General features: G+C 43.4%; 1 protein-coding gene across 1 annotated transcript in view; it reads right to left on the bottom strand.

The window, feature by feature from the left end:
- The window catches only part of stau2 (staufen double-stranded RNA binding protein 2), an 84,680-nt gene that overhangs the window by 47,355 nt on the left and 14,893 nt on the right, over window positions 1–22,432 (bottom strand). Inside the window, exons 6-10 of the mRNA XM_070985827.1 lie at window positions 17,558–17,717; window positions 12,913–13,020; window positions 6,086–6,298; window positions 5,862–5,999; window positions 1,890–2,018 (exon numbers count right to left, since the gene is read on the bottom strand). Coding sequence (XP_070841928.1) covers window positions 1,890–2,018; window positions 5,862–5,999; window positions 6,086–6,298; window positions 12,913–13,020; window positions 17,558–17,717 — 748 coding nt within the window. The remainder of the gene's footprint in view (window positions 1–1,889; window positions 2,019–5,861; window positions 6,000–6,085; window positions 6,299–12,912; window positions 13,021–17,557; window positions 17,718–22,432) is intronic.

Genomic DNA, 22,432 nt, shown 5'->3' with positions numbered 1-22,432 from the left:
TGTGTGAAACTGAAAAAACAAATCATTTCTGATGTGTGTGACACAGCTGTAAACAAATGTGGGGTGCATTTGTTTTAAACTCCCCAGCCCCCCAAGTCTCTTCACACTTTTGCACGGATCACCCACAATCCCACGGTGGGAATGCAGTCCAACAGAGCTCCCAAAAGAAGGGGAGGCAGTGAGGGAAGGAAGGCATCCAAAGAGAGACAACCTGTCCTACAAAACAGGAACTCGGCAAACACTGTTTACTCATTCCATAGAGCTTGGGGTTGTCTGAGGATCTAGTGAGAAGTAGGCCATCCCGATAATTCTTATAGGGATTTTTTCAGAGTTGTCAAGCCAGTGCAGAGCCATGAATCAGCCACTAACTCCATTCTAAATATCCTGCCTTGAGTGTAACCAGAAAGGTTGCCTCTTGCCAGGAATTAGCTTAAACAGTGAGACTGCTTATTTCCAGTGCAGCAGACTCTCATTAATCTGAAACCTCAGACATCAAAACATGCTAGTTTATAGGACTAACAAATAAAACATGCAACGATGCGAGAAGAAATTCGATAACTTGTGTGCAACGTTTGACATTTCCTTGTCGACACATGCGACTGGAGCGTTTTCAGCGTGCAGAGTGTTCAACACTTTCAAAGACTGACGTGCTGAAGCTTTGGAAACTTGTCAGCGGTGACTACACAGAAGAGCTTGACTGTTTTGTGTGAGGATGAAGGCGAAGGGAAATATTGACTGCGAACTGGGTTGTGGTGTCTTTGGAGAGCTTCACAGCCATTCTGATAAGAGCAATGTGTCATCCTTTAGTTACACGGTATGGCTGATTGAATAAGATGCATGCAGCAGCACACATCTATCTAATGAGCTGCCCGGGGAACGATGAATATTCTACAGAAAGCCCGGTTATATAACATCATCTCTATCTGAATCTGCTCCTCTGGGCTGAAAAACCAATGAGGTGAATAAAGATGATGGAGATCAATGGTTGCTTGCAAAACACGTTCGGTTCAGAGGAGCTGAACAGCTTGCGTAACAGGTCAGCGGCACTGGAACTCGTGATGAATCTGAGAATCGACTGAGAATCAGTGTCAGTGTTGGACAGACGAGACGCTGTATAGACCAAATAGGACGAGGACTGGAGAGAATATCTTTATGTAATCCTTCAGCATATGTAGCTGAATAGGTAACCTGCTGCCCTGCTGCCAGTGTGGCTGGAATACTAAGTGCAAGACGTCCTATATACATCTCAGTGTGCATTTGTAGAACCACTCACATTAAATTACAGCGACCTACTTACTGTATGTTCACTCTATAATTGAGGGAAAGCAGCGACTGTGTATTTGATTATTAGTTTAGTCTATAAAATGTCAGAGTATAGTGGAAAGTGTACATCACTCTTGTAACGTAACTGTTTCACTTGGGGTTTCAAATGATAGCTGATTAATCGACTGATTGACAGACAGAAAATGAATCCTTCTGATTAATTTTGTTGATAATTGAGTAACCATCCAAGTCATTTGTCAAGCAAATAAAAAAATCAATAAAATTACTGCAAAAATCACAAAACAAACTAGTTCCAGTTAATGGATTAATCTATATTGTGTATGAGTTGAGTTTTTCTAGTGAAATAAATGTTTAATGCTTTTAATCACGTTCAATATTTGACTGTTTCCTTTGGTGTTACTAAAAACTGTTATTGAATTGTTGATTCACCCTGGCTGGGTCGGACGGTGAACCACAGCTGTCATCACAGAGCCTACAGTTAAGCATTGAAGACAGTAGACAGCCAGGAGATTGCACCTCCATGTGTACAATAATGAAATGAATCGTTTCAGCCCTGTGATCACTTAAGCTCCTTTTCCTCTTCCTGACATGTGTAGAGTCCGTACCTCGGTGGGGTTCTGAGGGACTGTGGAGGCCTTGTATCCCAGCTGCAGGAGCATCGCCTCGGCTGCGTTCCGCTTGGCCACCTTCTTGTTGGGTCCTGTTCCCGTGGCAACCTCGTTATTCACCTTCACCTGCATGTGCACAGATGTAAACACACGCACAGAGGTATGAGATAAAGACAACACAGTTTTAGTATCATGGCTGCACAGGCACATCCTGTGATAATTAATCACTGAATGGTTTATTTGAGACGATATCAAAAGCGCTTTTCTCATGACTTCCTGCTTCCCGTTACACTCTCGTTCAGCCGAGAACACTTTGGCCCGAGTCAGCCGTGCAATTTACATTGCAACAAAAAGCCTCAGAGTGAAGTGTTTGTTTTTCAGCGATCCCAAAACATTAAATCTGTCTACACAGAATGTAAGCAGATATTTCCAAGAGAATATCAGACGTCGTTATGTTATGCAAACAGACAATTACACTCCACAAATAACAATCTGGGAGCCAAAGCCTGTGAACGGCGAGGCCTCGGTGTACTTACTCAAAGTGCTCTGACATGCTCACTAAGTGCTCGTCTGAGTGTATCAAGTAGGCCACAACATAGGACGAGAAGGAAAGCCTCAATAGATTACCAAATTGCTAAAATAATCACAATCAGTCTTTCATAAAAAGATGATCACCCACTCAAAGGCGTTTTACACGTGGTGGAGCCTCAAAAAAAAAAAAAAAAAAAAAAAAAAAGAGAGATGAGAAAACAGAGACTCATTTGAGCTTTGCTGCTTACCAAGAGAAACAATGCGGAAATTTTAGATGAGCGAGTGGACTGCACAAAGGAACACACACACACACACACACACACACACACACACACACACACACACACACACACACACACACACACACACACACACACACACACACACACACACTCGCAGGGCCTAATGTGTGTATCAAAGAGGCATGGAGAATAGGTTTGAGGCTGATTTACCGCCTGATGCTAAGAGAAGCTCTGTTCTTCTTATGAAAGAAGAGGATTAAGGAAGGAGAGACAAAGAGCGAGAGACGGACACAGAGAGACGAGTACGAAGAGCAGGACAAGAGAAACGCACTTTAAGCGCTGCACATAAATTAAAATGGCCCATGCCAGCTTTGCTAGTTGTTTGTCTCATGCACGACTGCTTGCTGACAGGGTTTGGAGATTCACAAAGATCGTAACGACGATCTAACAAAATCTGAATCTTCACATCGCCAGTTATGATCCTGCTTCCAAAAAAGTTAGGACACTGTGTGAAAATGGAAATTAAAAACAGAACGGCATCATTTGCAAACTAACTGTGAGCACAAAGTATTCCTGAGCCCATGTAGTGACACCCTTTACCACCAATCATGTGCTCACAGAGTGGCAAATCATTTCATTCGGAAACATGGGAAACTTCTCTTTCAGACGTCCTCACACTGAAGAGGTGCCTGGTGTGTTCAATAACAATTTTTCAACAACAACTTTGAAGTCAATGATTAGTTTTAATATACTTTTAATAACAGTCAATTTGGAAACTGCTGACTTTGTTGCATCTTGTGTGGCCTCGGCTACTGTTTCATGCTTTCTCTCTCTCTGTGGTCTTGGTAGCCTTACTAGCACATTTGATCTGCCGCTGTGTTTTGACTCTTAAACTGTTGTGGTCTAGGTAACGTTAGACTAACGCGCCGTTTTAGCACAACTCAGGAAAATGTGCTTTTTTTTTGGCGTTTCCGTGCGTCAGGTTTGCCTTGGCCAGCCCTGGTCGTAACGTTATATTGGTGTCATCGTCTGCTGTATATGCTGTATTTTCTCTTGGATCCACCTGTTGTGCTCTGTTACCTCGCTTTCTCTCCCCTCTTTGAGTGTATGTGTGTACGTGAGACACACAATGTACAATGCATAGTGGTTGTAAAAGTCCAAGCCTGTTGCTCTTGCTGTAATGTTGCATGTGAGAAATTGAACCGTCTAACACGTAGTAGCTTAATGTGTGGTATTTCTAGCTGTCAGGAGTGCGGATCAGCCCCACGGTACTTTAACCAATAAATAAATAAATACTCTGCCACTGCCTGGACTGTGCGAGCTACCTTCAATGAATAATGTCAGCCTATCCTTAATAATGCCCTGGGAACCAGCTATAACTCAGGGTAGCTGGCTGGCTTCAGCATGAATTCATGAATTTTATCGGTGCTAATGCTACAGCAGTAAAGATTTCATTCATTCACTCTTTCATCTGGATGAAAAACTAGATTTCAACAGAGAAAGATGGTCGCACCAGTGCTAACAGTGGAAAAAGTTCATCTGGATCACTGATTGGCAGTAACTGCATTATTAGTACACATGTGACTGTAGCTACAGAGACTCACACAGACAGTCGCATGGGGTAACAAGGCAGCTTTACCTTGTCTGTATAAGTTATGTATAAGTTATGGGGAGAAAACAGCGACTGGCAATGCCAGTTTCTTTTAAAAACTAGGACGATGTAAGGTAACGCAGACCAAGAGTAACGAGTCACTGCCAGATCATATCCACAATGAACTAATTGACAGAATTTCATAACTTGTTTTCCCATTGACGAGTAACAATGTGGCTTTTTTATTCAAGACCTCAAATACTTCAGGCAACTACTGAGATTCCTTCCCCACACAAAGTTCCTGCTCTATTTATTGGATTAGTGATAAACAGAAAAACATCCACTTAACTAAGTTAAGGGTTAAAGGTTGTTGCTGCAGCAAGACCGTGACATTTTATTCTGTTAATGAATACTGTGTCCTTAGCACACAGGGCACAGTCTGATATCTTTCTGGAGAACAGAAGGCACTTTCTTTATTAGCAACAACAGCTTGAAATGGCAGTTTAATTGAATAACAGTTGGCTGTTCCATCGAGGAAAACAGGGCCGTAAACATGGATGTTCATCTATTCTGAGCTTTATATGCATGCCATAAAAAAGTAATGAATATCAAACAGAAGTTTTTAAGAGAGAACGGGGAGGATGAGACCCAGAGAGGGTGAGAAAGGAGCGAGAGGAAAAGGGGGGGGGGGGGGGGTGAGAGGGAGGTCCAGGACTCAAACAGTGCACACAAGAGAACTTCCAATTGAATTAGAAATCATCTACAACGTGCATAATCACTGAAGCTAAATTCACTTGTGAAGTGAACTTCTGACTCTTCTGAAATGCTTGTTGCTTGAACACAAAGCATTAATATTGCAATTCATTTGAATAATTAATCATCAGTGACACAGAGGGCTCAGTTGCCGCTGAAGATACTTGTTGAAACCTTTTCTGTCACTGTCCACTGTGCACTTACAAAGAAAATGTCGACAGAACTCAAAAGAACAAAGCCGAGTCCAGCACTTTGGGATAACGCATTAATATGTTCTTCAGCTTTAACTGCCTCAGGCCCTGTCCTCCAATAACAAGGAGTTTGCTGGCTGTACGTAGGATTGGACTGGTTCTATGCACACTGAAACAGGAAACCAGATAACAGTCCCAGGGGAAAACCAAGAAACTAGTGCACTAGTGAAAAGATGTTTTATCATGCCGCTGCTGGCTGCCTTTAGCCAGACAGAGAAGGTTTCATCTTGCTCTGCCACTGGCTTTCGTTCTTGGTCAGTCAGGGAAGGTGCTTCTCTCACCGAGTCTATTTTTGCCCATTTTACTCTTGTCACTACAGTGATTCTGTGATGGGCTCTTAGAGCTGCCAAAATGCTGGTGACCTACACTCAATTTTGCACCTGAAGGCATCCTGTGTAGTCACAGACAGGGCACCGCTGCTCACGCTGTGTGGACATGGATATGGAGTAAAATTCAGCATGTAACAGTTAAGCTGCTTCTTCTTTCTGTGTATACATAACCCCCATCTGTTCACTGCTTCTTCAACTTAATCCCACTTGCTAAAACTTAACAAAAATCACACCTGTAAAGAAAGAGAATATGTAAGAAAACCATTTTTTACCTGCATGATGAACTCCCGGCGTCGGGGCATCCCCCTTTCAGAGAGCAGCAGGTACTCTGGCTCCTTCTCCTTTTTGGCCTGCTGGATCTGGGCCAGACGGCTGATCGGGTTCATGCCCTGGCCATAGTCTGGTCCTGTCTGGGAGGACAAGAGGAGACACACAATGGTTATGTCAATATGTATCTCACAGAATGTCTGCCCGACCTGGACCCCAGCAGCCATACCTTGAGGATGGTCTTGGTGCGTTTCTTGTAGTGCGTCTTGGGTTTCTCCACGGCAGGGATGAAGGGCAGCTTCTTCAGGTCCTGCAGGATGGACAGAGCGGCACGCTTCTTGGACAGCTTCTTGCTGTTGCCCTCGCCCTCAGCTGAAAACTCCCCCACGCTGACGCGGGTCAGGAAGCTTTTCATGTGTGGGGGGCCACTCTCCTTCAACACCTGGGGGGAATGCAGGACGGACAGTTTGGAAAAGAGAGACTCATGTAGAAGAATCTTGCAGTTTAGTTTGTTTTTTATAGGACAAAGGACAAAAAACTGAATGAATGTGAATGTGAATGTTTTTGTCGTGCATCATATGTGTGAGGGAGTGTGTGCAGCGCACTCTGTAAGCAGTTACACCAGGTGGTCCAAAACATCTGTTCTCAATGGTCACAGCACTACCCACCCATATGCGCGTGTTACTCATATACAACAGAACACACACACACACACACACACACTGACGTGCAAACACACATATGAAGAGGAACATGTTCCTAGATGACCGTCTCTAGTGTTGAGGGCTCAGTTTCCTTCCTCTAGCCTCTGGTCACCTGGGAGACCTAAAACAAACACCGGCTGGCGTTAGGTCATGCTTCTGCAATCACATCTACTTCCTGTGAAGTCCGAGAACAGTGTCTGAGTGTGTGTGTGTGTGTGTGTGTGTGTGTGTGTGTGTGTGTGTGTGTGTGTGTGTGGGGCAGGTGTGGTTCTCTTCAACCTTATTTAGGAAAACACACTGGAGGAAGAATTAGGTTTCACACACTTACTGAGTCCAACAGTACATGTTTGGCTAATGTGGACGCCTTCTTCCATTCACAGCTCACTGACTTCCTCCCTCGCTCTCCCTCTAGCTGTAGCTGCCGACTGTAAATTTTTCTCTAGACTCCTCTCTTGAACCGCCTTCCTCCGCCTCCCCTCACTCTCTCTCCTGCTCTCCTTTATTTGAGCTCAATTTGTGGTGCAGACAGCACAAATTGTAGCAATCAGATGCAATCTAGAAACAGTTAATTTGAACCCAGTGACCGATAAAACAGATTAAACTGATAAGCGGAACCTTGAGCATTCCTCAAATACTTCACACATCAACACAGACTAATACCAGACCTTGGGGAGAACAAAGGATAATGTGTGCACACCCCTCCTTCCCCACTATGTAACTATACCCAGTCAAACTTGTGTTTTGTTCAGCATGCTAAAACGACAATGCAAGGCGGGTGCATGAAAAGTAAACAAAGAAAGACAAAGCCGCATTGATTAGTGAATGTTCAGAAATGGGTAAAACAGACTTAAAAAAAACCATGCCTGGGCTTAACTCCTACAACACTGCAGAAACATAATGCACATGTAGTTGAAGGTTATATTGAGGTTTAAATAACTGCAGGACACTCTTGTTACCATGGCTGACACTAGCCTCGTGTTTGCTGTCAATGTACCTGTTAGCCTGTCAGCAGTCCTGCACAATGACTTTAGTATATGCGAGGATGTGTGTTGCAGGGAAGCCTTGGAGCACTAGCTGTCCAAGCTGACAGCCAAACACACACACACCCAGGGGATCCGTTCTGGTATTGCTCATCACCACTAAAAGGAAATGCAACATGGCAGCTTCTTGTACATTACAACATTCAATGGGACTTGATGCATCGCACTTCTGAGCTTTCTCTACCGTGTCGATGGTGACACTGCAAGTAACTGGCCACTGATCAGCTGAGATTATGTCACTCGGAACAGAACAGAGATGGAATTTGTGTATCTGATGCCAGCGGGCCGTGCAGGACAGGAATTTTTCTTAGCTGTCCTCAGTGCTGTAGCTGGGCTCACTTAATCACCCGTTCAAGCTCTGCAAGGCCCTTCTAAACATGTGTGACTAGTCATTTCACGTGGTTGAGCAAGATGGTCAGCTGACCAAGAAATAAACACACTCGTGGTGGTTGAACACATCGTTCCTGGTTTGATTCAGACCAGGAACCTCTGTTAGACATCACTGTTTGTCAGGCAACAAGGCTTTTTAAAGGGGGTTTTAAGGTACTTTTTAGACATTTCTGCATTTATTGGACAGCTTCAAAGCAAAGAGGCGGGCAGGAAATGGGGAGAGAGAGGGATATGACATGCAACAATCTGGCAATGCATGCACCATGACCATTTGAATACCAAGGTGCTTACACGTTTTGGCTTTTGTATGTATTTAATTTAAGATATAATGTGATCAGAAATGTTCAAGCAGACTTGCTACTGCGTCAGTGCTCTTGGGTTTTATCTTTTCAGGTTGTCTGCTTTCCTCTCTGCTTACCCAGAACAGTCTGGGAATCTGCCCGAATACGGAGAATAAGTGATGATCTGAATGTGATGAAGTGTTGCGCTGATAAGATTCACTTGATCTGTCTAAAGTGAAAACATGCAGTCACTGACAGGAACCCAAAAAAAAAAAAATCAAATGTGGCGTGTAAAGGTATACGGTACAGTCAACAAAAAGCATGAGACGCAGTGTGTGTCTGTGCACACATGTCACACACTCCTGGCGCAGGATGGCGGCAGACGAGCTGCAGTCAGTCTCCTGGCAGACGACACGGGATCTGCGCCACGCCGATGGGATTTCAGCACTTCCATTCATTTACACGCACAAGCACACACACATACATGCAAACAAACACACAAACACACCCGTCTACCGCCTAATGACGAGGATCAGGTTGTACACAGGAAACACTTGGTAATTCAATGTTGATTTTTTTTCCCCCAATCCCCTTCTCCTCTTGTCTCTTCATCTCTTCTTTTCTCTAACATGGGAGGCCTTCTCTTCAGCTTCTCATAGAGACATTAATACCCTGAGCAGTCTGAGGATCCGTGCATGCGAGACCTCAGGTACTCTGAAGAGGAGGCTATGGGAGCAGGGTAGGACAATGGTGGGGACTGGTAGAGGGAAGAAAGGCTCTTTTGTGACGAGTGGTGGATGGACAAGCCCTGAGGGAAGCTGCTTCTTGTAAGATGGGTGGTTCTTGGCCCGGACCCTCTTCTCTTGTGTCCTCCTTGGAAAGGGAGCCTCTGATCCAACACACAAGCTGTGATTTATAGATTGGTTCCTCTTTGATGCTGACATCTGTTTGATATTGCCTGACGGGGGGATTAAATGAGCCAACTGGCTCTCAGGGTGGCGGCGACCCTCATCATTGCAGAGGGATGGGAAAGCAGACATTCGCTTGCAGTGACTCATGGGTAATTTCATGCCCCAGTGAGGGCAGGGATGAGATGATGTGAAAACATGGCTGCTGTGAAAGGCGTTCACAGGAGAGATGACCGTCATGGTTTTGTGTACGGTGCATGAACATGTAGCTCTTCATGTGTTCAAATTTGGTCGACTGTTACTGGGGTGTGGGTGTGGGCCATTTGTCCTCCGTGCATCAATGAAGACACGGTGAAGGGGATGTGACACGGCAGCGTAGGAGATGAGGCCAAACGTTGTCTAATGACTTATAATGTAATGGGCCCAGTGGGCAAGAGGAGACCCGCAGAGAAGTGTAATTCACACTTGGTCTCCCACCACAGCATAGTGGCTGCATGAGAGCATGTTGCATGCAGCACGCTGATTGAGGATGAAAGTGAATCTGGACAGCCATCAGGGGTACGAGGGGGAGAGGATAATTGTCTCAATGCAGCCTGGCCTTCGGACAGTTTAGTTTGACATGGCACAGGGAAACAAATGTGGTGTGACTGCAGAACAAAACTAATCAGTTTTTGAGCGCACTTGGGAAAACTGTTGGACTGTTTCTACTCTACTTTAAATCATTTTGCTTATCTACAACAAGGCAAACCAAGCTTAAAATTGCAGCTTGAATATTAGCTGTAGTGAGATGGTGGAAGAAAGACAGAGTGGAGAAAAGTTACAGATTTACTGCTCATCAGATGGCAGTAATGAACAGCCAGTCTCCAGAGTGACAGCGAGCAGGGGAGAGAAGTGTTTGGAGGAATGTGGCTGTGGTCCGCTTTGAAAAACCGCCGCTGTCAGCTTCCAATTTGGAAGGGCTGAAAATGAAAGCGGAAAGCGTAATTGCTGACAGTGACAAAGACATGACAGATGATGAATCGCATCAATCCAGATTTAGCTGGCAGAAATTATTAATAGCAGTTCCAGGAAGGATAGCCATGTCATGCTCTGATGAGCAAATGCCTTTTTTTGAACAAAGGGGGGCAGGATCAGGCAGCTTTACGGGTATTTGTCCTGATGTTGTGCAAACTTTTATTAGCAAGCAAAGTCAACAAATGAGAAGAGCCTCCCTCACTTCCTTCCATCCTTGTCTCCATTTCCTCCCACCCCCTCGGCCCCCCCCACCTCGACATGCAACCGCCCTCACTGTGATTTTTGGGAGTGATGGTAGGAGAGGTGGAAGGCAGGGAATCTAGAAGGAAGGGAGGGGGCACACAGAGTAAACTGAGCCTCCCTTGTTTTTGGCACCTTGCAGAGTGCAGTAGAAGAAGAGGGGCCGATCAGGGAGTGAATATTGGATGAGTCAGCTGAGATATGGTGAAAGCCAGGGAGAACGGACCCGGCAGGTCATTTAAGGACACACTAGGCTTCTTGGTGGGTTTAGAAGACTGATTGGAAAAGCAGTGACAGGATTCCCTGTAATGTTCAGATGTATCTTGCTAAGCAAAACTAAAACCTTGAACAAACCTTCATCTCATCCAGAACATGCCAGAGGCCAGCAGTGGGCAACTCCAAGCCGAGTTAATCAAGATCGCCAACCCTCCCAAAAAGCTTTTCTCAGAGGCGGCTGTCAATAGGAATATGGTCTTACCAGATAGAAAACACCACAGCAGAGCAAACAAGTCGATGCAGGGGTGGCATGAGATCCATTTCCTCTAATGGTCACTACATGCTGGGTGTTAAACTGACTAAGAATGCACTGACGTGAGAAGGAAAATCCCAAAGAATCTACAAAGCACTGGGGTTTCAATATCAGTATCACACACATAGATGCTCACCTCCAGCAAATTGATGACTGCCTTTGCTCAAGTTTAAAGAAATGCATACACAAAAAGAGCAGGGGTGCTCCTCCACACAGCAAAGGGCAGCAAATGACGCATTTCTGGATCACAAAAGATCAGGATGCGTGAGACCTGGTTCAGCAGACGACGGCGATTGATTGGTTTGGACATGCTGGACTAACAGAGCTCAGTCACAGTCAGCTGCAGGTGTGTGACAAATAACTCACAAATGAGAGACTACAAGCAACGCTGCTGGTCACTTACGGAATTTAGTTTAGTCTGAAAATCTCCAGCTGGAAACACTTTCCACGTAATGCATTGAAATCAGGATAATTTGATGCTTGGCACTGCGCAGCTGGATTCGTATTTTAACGTCAATAGCTCTGTATTGACTGCCTCCACGACTCTCATCAGAAGTTGTTTAAGAGAGGAGCAGGGCAACAGCTCTTCCTCTCTGTCTGGCTCTCGATAACATCCTGTGGTTAGAAACCGCAACGGGTCTCACCGCTAGAACATTCCAAATGTCAAAGGCAGGTTTTGAATTTTGACTCCTGTTTATTACATTAGATCATACTGTGATACTGTGCAGGACAGTAAACAGAGCAAATTAAGGAGCAGGACTTTTTCTATTTTAATGTGGAGACGGAGAAAAATGGAGGTGGATGTCAGGAAGCAAACTATAATGTTATGAGTGTTTTGTTTTTTTTCCCCCATTCTCAACTTATTTTATTTCTTAATACCTTCATACCTTCACTGGGCTCATCGTTACAGACTTAAATTGGTTATGAAGTGTAGGCAAGCACTGCTCAATGCCAAAAAAATGAATTGTGAATTCTTGTCCAGATGCCAAGTTTCACCTGTCATTTTGAATTATGGAGACTTTGACTTTAAAAAAAAAAAAAAAGAAAGATGTAGAATGAAAGCCACAGAAAACAGTGTCTTGGATATAAACACAGGTGGGATATCACTTCAACACAATATTCAACACATGATTCTTGATTTTGTGATTTTGTGTGATATGTCAATACTGTGTACAATATTTGGTGTTGTCATGACTGAATAAACTACTACTACTACTACTTTGACACCCTTTTAAAAGCTAATGTTGGAATTAGAACTTGCTTCACAAAGAAAGATGTATCACTAAAATTGTTCAGGTATACTTAATTAACCTGGAAACTCTTGTGTTTTGTTTCAAAAAGTGAAAAAATAAATGTTTAATCAAATTTCCTGCTAAAAAAAGAGATAATCTAAAGATGAATTTTGGTTGTTAAAGACATGTTTCATTCTGTTTCGCAGGACTGCACACGAGGCCGACTGCTAAAGAAAGATAAGCCATCAGAACCCATTCCGATGTCCAACATCAGAGGAGAAATACTTAGCACCATGAGAAAGTCCACGGGCCTTAAAAGGCGGCGACCCATCTAAAACTTCCTGTGCACAGATTCCTTTGAATCTCTTTACGATGAGTGATCTCACTGATGGGAAAATTAAGCAAAACTGGCAAAACACATACGTCCTTGTGTTCACGTTCATATTTCCTTATCAGCGTGACTTCAGTTTTTAATGAGTTGTTAAGTTTTTGTAATACTTACCGCATTACGACATTTCACAAAACCCTGATAACACATGACTACTCATACGCTCTCTATCTGTGTGGCCTCATCCCTCTGTGCGCTGCGCTCTGCGCTTACTTACAGGAAGAACATGACTTATAAGTCACAGGAGTACCAATAATAATGCCATCACTTAGCCATATTTCTGTGGCTGTTTGTGGATACCGTGTCCTCACTCTGCCGTACTTTCCTCACCTCGAAGTTGACAGATAAGTTCCTCTTGAGGGCGATTTCATAAACCAGGCTGATCTCTGATTTGCTGGCGTCGCTGCCTTCCTCGGTCTCCCCTTTTTCCTCTGGGCTCTGGAAAAGAAGGAAAGAAGATCAACGCTCAAAATGGGACATTACTTTCAGCTTTCCAAATGATCTAGTGTTCTGTAACACTAGCTTAAGGAATGTATTATCTATTATTTATGAACTGTTCAGTGTGTCCCTAATCACAATCAAAACAAAAAAACAAAAGGAGGGAGCTCCGTCTGGAACGCTTTTGCAGTTTTTTCAGTTATTGACTGATAGATAAACCGGATATTTTTTAGGTTAGACTAGCACACATAAGTAGCATTACTGGTATGGTGAACTCAGACTGGAAGCAAAAGCTGAAGGAGCCTCTTACAGCATTTATATCCCTGTTTGGGGGCATTATGACCTCCCAAACTGAAAAAGCAGTCATGTATTAGACCACAAATAAATGTGGGCGCTGTTCAATCAACTTAAAATCAAACATCACGTCTGTGGAAATAGCTGCATTAAAGATGCATTTGAAAAGGTATCTTCTAAAGCTAAAGCTAAAGCAGACTGATGTTCTGCTCATAGCATTCTGGGCCAAAGCAATAATGGATCCCATAAAAGTGCTTCAGATGTGAAAACAAATTGAGTCGTAGAGAACACCAAGCGCTCCAGGCCGGCTATAATGTTCCTTCACGAGCAGATACTGTTGCTATTAAGTTGGAGCAACATTGAGATTTAGTTTTAGATGACGTCCTGATCAGATGCAAATGTCTTTAAATTCTAAATTAAGTATCACGCCACTGTTTAACATAGAGGTTATTCAGACTAAATGGAAAGAAAATGTCTCCATTTCCTGAGTGCCAGGGTGACCCCAAACTGTGGCACATATCAAACCAAGAATTACACGCCTGTGAGGTGGATGTCGGCCAAGCTGCTGCAACGAGGAGCCTGTCTGTTTTCTGGCTATGATCCTTATCTGATATGGATTTGAGAACCTGGTATTCCAGGACACGACCGGTGGTCCTCTGTCTGCACAGGAAGGTCTCCTCAAAGGGTAATCCATTAAATATGAGAATTTTTTGTATATGAAATCTACAATCTTTTCATCGTGAAATCTTTTCATCAGGCGTGAAATGTGGAGCTGATCCTCCAAAGAAAAGGTCAGTGGGAAAGCACCAGCAGGTTTCAGTGGGATAACCACACATTGTCTTTTTATCCACACAGACTTAAGAACATTGCTATGTTAAAAATTTGAGAAAATTTTTCTCAGTCCGCAACATTTGCCGCCCATGAAACTATGAAGTAATTCTGGACATAATACCAGATGACTCAGGTTTGAGCCTTGGGACAGCTGAATGATGATTTAATTACTTAGTCAGTTGTTTAAAAGTGGACCAGGCAGACTGAATCTATAAGATTCAGCAATTGATTACTGTTCACCTCTGAAGAGACGTCCTGCTATTGGCCCCTTATATTAACGCAGAAAGCTAGTTCATGTCATAGAGATCACATGATCAGCCATACAACGAGGGGCTTTTTGGTGCCAATTGTCTATGGGAAGGCAGAGTGCTGTCTCGATCTTTATCTTCTCATGTCCAGCTCTTTGTCTGATTAAGTCTGAATGGCTGCGGTCTTTCCCTTTGGGCTTCTTCCCTTCTCCTGCCTCATTGTGCGACCTGATACGATGCATGATTCATACTGTGAGATCTCTTGGATTTCACAGGAAACGCGGTCACATGGTACGATACACACCTACAGCACCGGGTGAAAGACCTCACATTAGCGGGATGTGTGTGTGTGTTTTGTGTGTGCGGAGAGATACATTTTAGGCCTATTGTATTATATGTGGACATGACAGACGTGAGTGAGTCCAAAGAGCCCCATCCCTCTTTCTTCTGCAAACTGCTTTCATTACGAATAAGTCTTCATGGTTTTCGTGGTTACGCTCTCTCTGCCACTATTTGTGATGAATGTGATTAATAGTGTGAATTCCCTCTCAAGGCTGCATTAACAAGCTGCTGGGTTAAGCATCTGCATGTGTCTGTGGGGGTGTATTAGCGTGCAAGCTGGAATGACTAAGCAGGTAAGCAACCTTCCAGTGAAAAAGACAAATAGAGGGATAAATGTGACCTCAGTCCTGCATTTACTTAGAGATCTACTGGACAGAGACTGCTGGGAAAAGTAGCAACCCCCATAGTGCTTTGATGTTCATGGGGAACTGACTTCATACTAGGGAAAAGGGATTCTAGATTAAAGGATGGGAGGAAGGGGCTCCTAACGCAGAGGAAAACATAAAGACTTTAATATAAAGTTTACAACTTTGCAGGTCTACATTTATCTTCCTTTACACAAACGGGGCCACAATACCACCTTTCTCCGAGAAAGTTTCCCTCATAAATAAATACCCAGTCAAACTGTTAATTGTGAGGAAAACAACTAGCTTTAAAAAAAAAAGCAAAAAAAAAGCGCTTGTTTAACATGAGATTGTCGCAATTTTAATGGGATCACAAGCATCGAAACTAACTGGCAGGGAGTTATGAGTTAGTCAGCAGTTCCGTTATATAATGTTTATTGCCTGAAGCCCTGTAAAGCTGAAGGTGCTTTTTTGTATTTCCTCAGGTTACATATTGTTGCTTCACTGGGGGATAAACACAACACAATTAGCGTGTCACTGATATTTACCTGCGGTCTTCCTCAAAATAAAGGTTTGACTGCCCATAGTAACGAGGAACACTGTCAGCCTGAGGGCATCCACACATTTACACATGTGAGAGCGCGCACACTCATTCGGAGACAGAATGACAGACATATAGTGTAGACACAATGTGCCTCAATTTGTAAAGCAAGACTCAGAAGCAGCAGCAAACAAAGAGCACATTTATAGAGGCCGACGCCACAAGACAGCAAGTCAGGCAAGTGAGAGGAGCCAAAGCGTTTTGAATAACCATCCGCGATGCCAGGCGGTGAGGATATGGGGTAATTTGATTTCCGGTGGGAGATGATAACAACAGTTAACAGCTATGCCTGAGGGAAAACTCTGGAAAGGTACAGTGACATTGGGAGTGGGCAGAGAGAAAAAGGACAAAATAAGGAAAAATTGGCAAGAGGAAAAACACTCCTGCCAGGTGCAAATTAATTTATTTTTATCTTATTTTACCTTTATTTTACCAGACGAGACAACTGAACTGTGGGGACTGCAGAGCTTAAATGATACATTAGAGTAATTACAGCTGAGCTGGATTTGAATTCAATCTGATGAAAAGCTGGTTACGCATTCATCTTCTATCTCTAAAAATCACTTCTAATAAAGCCTCTTTGGGGAGAGCACAAACATCAAATCCTGTAACTTTTCATTAAAGAAAGAGTTTTCAAGTGGGAGGGGGTCGATTTGAGAGGCAGTCATCTGGCGTGAGAGCGACACAAGGTGACAAAAGTGCTGCGGGGATGAGGTTGCAATAATTGGAGGAAAATTTGAGTGGAGAGAGGAATGACCTTTCATATACAGGATGAATGGCAGAACATCAGGGCAGAATGGAAACAGCTCTGTGTGTGTGTGTGTGTGTGTGTGTGTGTGTGTGTGTGTGTGTGTGTGTGTGTGTGTGTGTGTGTGTGTGGTCATGTGTTACTCATGCTGTGGCGACATAAATCTGTTTCTACAGTCACATTGTGGGGACTTGCATTCCATATGAGGACAAAACACAAGTCCTCATAATGTAAACCTTTAAATTTTAGGGTGAAGACCTGGCTTAAGGTTAGTGTTAGGATTAAGGTTAGTTTTAGGGTTAGGGTTAGAGTTAGGCAGGTAGTGGTTATGGTTTGGTTAAGACTATGTAATGTCTCCAAAAATGCAACCGCAACAAGTGTTTTTAATTGTTTACTTTTCACAGAAAATATCTAAAATGTCTTGGTTACACTCTCTTAACTCTGAAGATTTCTAGTCGTTTTGCTTTTTGTGACAGTTAATTGAATATTTTTGGGTTTATAGTTCTTTTTTGGACAAAAGCATTTCAAAGATCTCAAACTCCTGTGTCCCATATGCCTCCATTGTTGGTAAAAAATGAGCACACTGCAGCACTGGGCTCCTTCAATGCAATGAACATCTGCACTATTTGCGTCCTCAACAAATGCACTATTTACAACATTTCCAATACATTGAGAGAGATTTCCATCCTCAGAGAGAGTGAATGGGTTGTGTTCCACAGAGCACTGAGAGAGCATTGTTGGTTTTTCACCTTCTCACAGGATTTGTACACAGTAAGAAAAACATAGAATAATGCAGCCTTTCCCTTAAGCCGGTCATTAAGAATAATAAATGGTGATTTAGATATAATTCACTGTCACTGCATAATACTAATTCAATGGGAATATTGTTGCAGCTGCCTGTGCTGGGACACTTAGAGCAACATACATTAATAAAACAATATTTTGTTCATTAAGCATGAGTGCCAAAACAAATGCAACTAGCACAATACAGGGCAGAGGTGAACAGCGATGGTGGCGCCCAGACAAGTGAGACATGGAAGATCTTTTACTTTCACTAGTCTAAAATGGTCACAGCTATTAGCAGGCACTGTTAGTGTAAGCCTCTCTGTTTATAGGTGAGTGTGTTTACCTGTGGTGGCCGTTCAGGGATGGGTTCATTGCGCAGGGCTTGCAGGGCCTTCATGGCAGCGCTGTGTCGGGCTGCTTGGCGGGTGCGTCCTTCGCCAATAAACTCATGACTCCCCACAGACAGCTGCACATAGAAGATCTTAGGAACAGGATAATGGTACCTGGAATGAACAAAACAGCAAAAAGAAAGGAATGTTTATTAAAAAATCTCTTGGTATATATATATATATATATTTTGTAAATACAAACATATTTATGAAAACCAAGTGAAGAGAGGGGCTCAAATGTTATGAGCCAAGTTATCAATTCACACCGTTTACACTGTTCCCAAATTAAAGGCCCACCACTTCGTCAGGGTCAATTACAACACAATAGCCTGTTGGCCGAGCACTTGACTGATGTCTTGCTATTCAATCTCAGCTCAGAGATGCCAAACAAAGCACAGGGACATATATATCCTCTCCTCTTTCTTCTAGCCCCGAACATAGATTTTCCTCTCTTTCTTTGGGTCCTGACAGAGCGGGACTGAGCTGTCACCGAGCAGATTTAGGGGTCTGCGAGTCCGCGTGTGTGATACCCCCTCCTGGGTCAGGGGGAGAAGGGCTGAGAATGTCTGCTGGGCCGAGAACAAGGAAAGAGAAATAGTGGGAAAGCTAAGAAGAGAAGGAGGAATCCAAACTTTTTAATTTCCGTCTCCCCGTCCTCTTTCTTCTCTGCCAGCACACACATATATTCACAAAAACATACACCCAACATATGTGGTGGACACAAATTGATAGTAACAGCTGTGATTTATGGAACCGTGTCCTGATTAGAGTCTGGCGCCAAAATGCATTCAATATTTTCACGTTTGGTCAAGGCTCTGGCCTTTTAATGAGGGAATGAAAATCAATAGTTGTGAATGCGGTGGAGTTTATTTCACAGCATGCTGACGAAAATTAAAACAAGCTTCCGCAGCTATCCGATTTCTCTGCGCATACATATATCTCATATATTCATTTTCAGCTATACCAAAACATCTGCAGCAGCCGTGAGATGAGAGATTTAATACTGGATAGGAATTTGGGGAACCCAAGATTCTCAAAAAACCCAAGAAGCTCGAATATGTACGACAGGAAAAGCTGGAACCTCTCGCAGTTTCCATCACAACTGCACACATGCTAATCATTAAATGAAGAGCTCTCAAGCTGCAGCACCAGATTCAACAGCAGCCCAACAAGTGCTTTTTGATGTCTGAAAACTAAAACTGTGGCTCTTAAAGTATAACAGGACAGAAAGTGAACAGCCATGACAGCAGCCCTGGGAGGCTGCACTGAGGCACGACAGTTATTAGCGCTAAATGCTAAAAATCAGCCTACTAACACACTCCAGATGATAGTGCTAGCAAGCTAAAGTGTAGCAGGTACAATATTGACCATCTTTACCAACTTAGGTTAGCATGTTAGCATGCTAACATTTGCTAATTACCACTTAGGACATGGCGTGTCATTAGTTTTACAAGGAGTGGTTAATATTGGACAAATTCAAGGTCAGGGAATCATTGAAGTCACTAAGATTCATCACCTGGAGACAAGTTTGGCAATTATTTCTACTGGCAATAACAAAACTATGCAATTTAATGGCTGAGAGCTGGAAATGGGCTGCAGTCATTGCTCAGACATGAACAAGAACCATGAGCACCATACAGACTTCACACAAAGGCCAGAGTTACTGCGATAATTTCTCAATACTATGTGTTTAAAAAACATACAATTCCTATTAATTAAACATTCAACAGTATCGAAGGAACCAAAAACCTTATTTCAAATTGTTGAAAGTATTCAGTATATCAGCACTGTGTACAAGTTGTTAATAAGCAGTATCAAAAGGTACTGGGTATTGTTTTGTTATACTATTACTGTACTGAAGTTTAAAATTCTGATAGTCTGACATTATTGGTGAGTACAGTGTTATTACAACTATGGCCAAAATTATGAAAACAAGAGCTAAGTTGTGATAAAATGGAATCAACTGTGAACCTGGTCGAGTTCTCCAGAAGCTAAATGTAGATACTTTTGGCAAAATACCAGAAATACTGACACTCAAGTAACTTTTAACAACATATTTGTCTTTTCTCTTAACATCTCCTCAAGTCTTTCCTCAGTCTCCTGCTCAGCAGGCCTAACAATGAGTCAGCGTTTTAGTCCCAGAATTCCAGCAGGTCTTTCTCCAGCCCACAGCCCTGCTCTCATCCGTCTGCTCTCAGCTACTCCTGGCCACGGGAGCCTTGCCTGGGCGGGGGCCTGCCTGGCCCTCGCACGTCAAGTGTGGCCCCAGGGTCTCAGAGGACATGCCAAGTGCAACATGGGCTCCAGCCAACAGCGCTGAGCTGAGATGGAAGCAGCTGGGGCTGGAGCGCCGAGTACAGGTGCAGAGAGGAGGAGAGAGAGGGGTAAGAAAAGGAGAGGAGGGAGACTGAAGGGGAGAGTGAGAGAGGGAGGGAAGTAAAGGAAGAGGAAAGAGAGAGAGTGACATGGAGGGAGGCCTGTGGGAGACCCTAGTCCACAACGTGGGAAAGTAGTGGCTTACACACAAGCAAGTCAGCCAAGAACACAGGCGAGCACACGCACACACATCAAAATCATGCAGACAAAAAAAAAAAAAGGCAGGGAAAATCACGTCAGCGCTCCATGGCCGGTACAAAAAGCAGCACATGCTGGCTGGATCGGCCTGTACTGTGTTATCAATTATTATTTTTGTTATTATTATTACTACAGAGAGGGAACTGGACCAGGACACCTGTAGGGAGGGTGTGGAGACTGCTGACAGGGAAAGAAAAATAAGAAACAAAAAAGTCTCACTCTGTCTGTGTGATGACGGGAGTGTGTGTATGTGCATCAGCTATGACTCTGGGATGAGAAAAAAAAAAAAAAAAAAAGACAGATACCACAATTCAATCAAGTGATAACTCATCAGCATTTAGCAGCTGAGTAATGAATTGCACTTTGAGGTCAGCAGTGTCCCTGCAGCTCTCTTTAATGTGGGCCCTGTTAGTTAAGGTTAACATTTCATCTTAATCATTCAAAGGCTTGTGCGTGAACACACACAGAGACAGACACATTCAAAGGTGAGCCCACACACAGTCGTACTGGGAAATGGGAGATATGGTATTGCAAATATGACAGGGTGACATATCGACTGGAAACTATTTTCTCCTGTGGCATCGAAAACCATTTCCTTTCCAAATGCCTGTGGAGAAAAAACAGCTCATTCTCTCTCAACGCACGTGTTACGCTTTTTCCTAAACTGAACAGATTAACAATACATGCTGCAGTTTGCAGCATGTATTGACATTCACGGCACCAGATGCAGCAACTAGTTTCCGTAGCCCAGAAGTCAGATATGTAACAGTGACATCAGGTAGATCAGATCAATATTTTAGTTAAGTAACGGCAAAAAACAGAGCTCACACACAGAAAAGCACCATTTAATGGTGACCACATCAGCTGGAGGAGCTTTCAAGCTCAAGACGAAAATGCACAAAGTGATACTAGAGCTTGTATAGTTCTATGGAGGCAAACTGAAAATGCGTGCGCTGTAACCGATCACATGACGCTGTTGAGGCGCACATGGTAGCTTGTAGGGAGCGGTGAAGATTTCAGTTACTCTGGCTGGCAAAACTTATGCAGACCGCAGCGATTAAAACCAAATGCAGCACTTCCTTTCAGTCATAAACCTGCCATTATGCCCATGAGAGCACATCAAATTCATTTTTGTTTAGAATATACTGCCCCCCTTAATCAGCCCAGTCAACTGTGGTTGTTGTTAGAGCCCCCAGTGGTGGTCAGCCACAGTATTATTCATGTAATATCAAACAGCATGCCCATTAAGCTAGGCACGACTGCAGCAGTACATGTACATGTGCCTTAACACTTTGATAAAACAGCACGAATATATCATCTAATATGCAGGCGATCTTGGTAAGGCGTCATGCATATTTTGTTGTTTTCTGCGTATATTTACTGGCCTCTGTGCCTTGGACTCATGCTGTGATAACAGACTTAAAAACTGGTTTGAGAGGGTGCTGTCATTTTAGTTGGTCTGTGTTGTTAGCTTCTTTTGATGTTGAATGTGTGTTTTCAGCAGTGGCATTATGCTAGTTTACCAGTGCGGTATTCTGATTGGCTGGTTTGTAAACGCGGCTCATATTAGCAGTCACACTGTTGGATTTTGGTCCTCAGTTTCTGACACTGTTTGAATTTTAATGCAGATTAAATCAGCCGTAGGTCGTGCCTTGTAGTAGGAGCTAACCCACCATTTTTAACTGATGAAAACAGATTTCACCACCTTTCTCGTACAACTGTTAACTTTTGCCTGGGCCAGCCCAAATGGCACAGTGTGAAGGGGCCTTTACAGGTAAGTTAAGTGAAATAAACATTAATTTTAGAGCACCATCATCCACTAAGATGGTGAAACAGTGTAAGAACTGACATTAAATGGACATCTTACTTACATCTGTAGACTTCAATTTCTTCATGTGTATGACAAACATGCAAGTTAGCAAGCAGACGTTTGGTTGTGCAGCCTTCAGCATTTTTGTGGGTAACTCTTGTAATAAGGATGGAAACCTATGTATTCCACAACAGCAAAGAGCAACAGACAGCAGAAAGTGGGCCAGCCAAACACAGACAAATAACAAGACAGGAATGAGGGGGTGTACTGGCCCACTTTGTCTTCCAGCGTCACTCAGCTTGACCACCAAAACATCTACCGGCCACACATGCAAACACAAATGGTTGTATACATTTAACCACAATTGTGCGCACACATAAACACACAGAACTGACTCAGAGCCTTGCAAAGGGGAAGGGGCTGCGCTGGGAGCAAAAGGGTGACA

Source organism: Chaetodon trifascialis, chromosome 18 (assembly GCF_039877785.1).
Source record: "Chaetodon trifascialis isolate fChaTrf1 chromosome 18, fChaTrf1.hap1, whole genome shotgun sequence".
In the NCBI taxonomy this organism is placed as follows: Eukaryota; Metazoa; Chordata; class Actinopteri; order Chaetodontiformes; family Chaetodontidae; genus Chaetodon; species Chaetodon trifascialis.
This window is presented reverse-complemented; position numbering and strand designations above follow the sequence as displayed.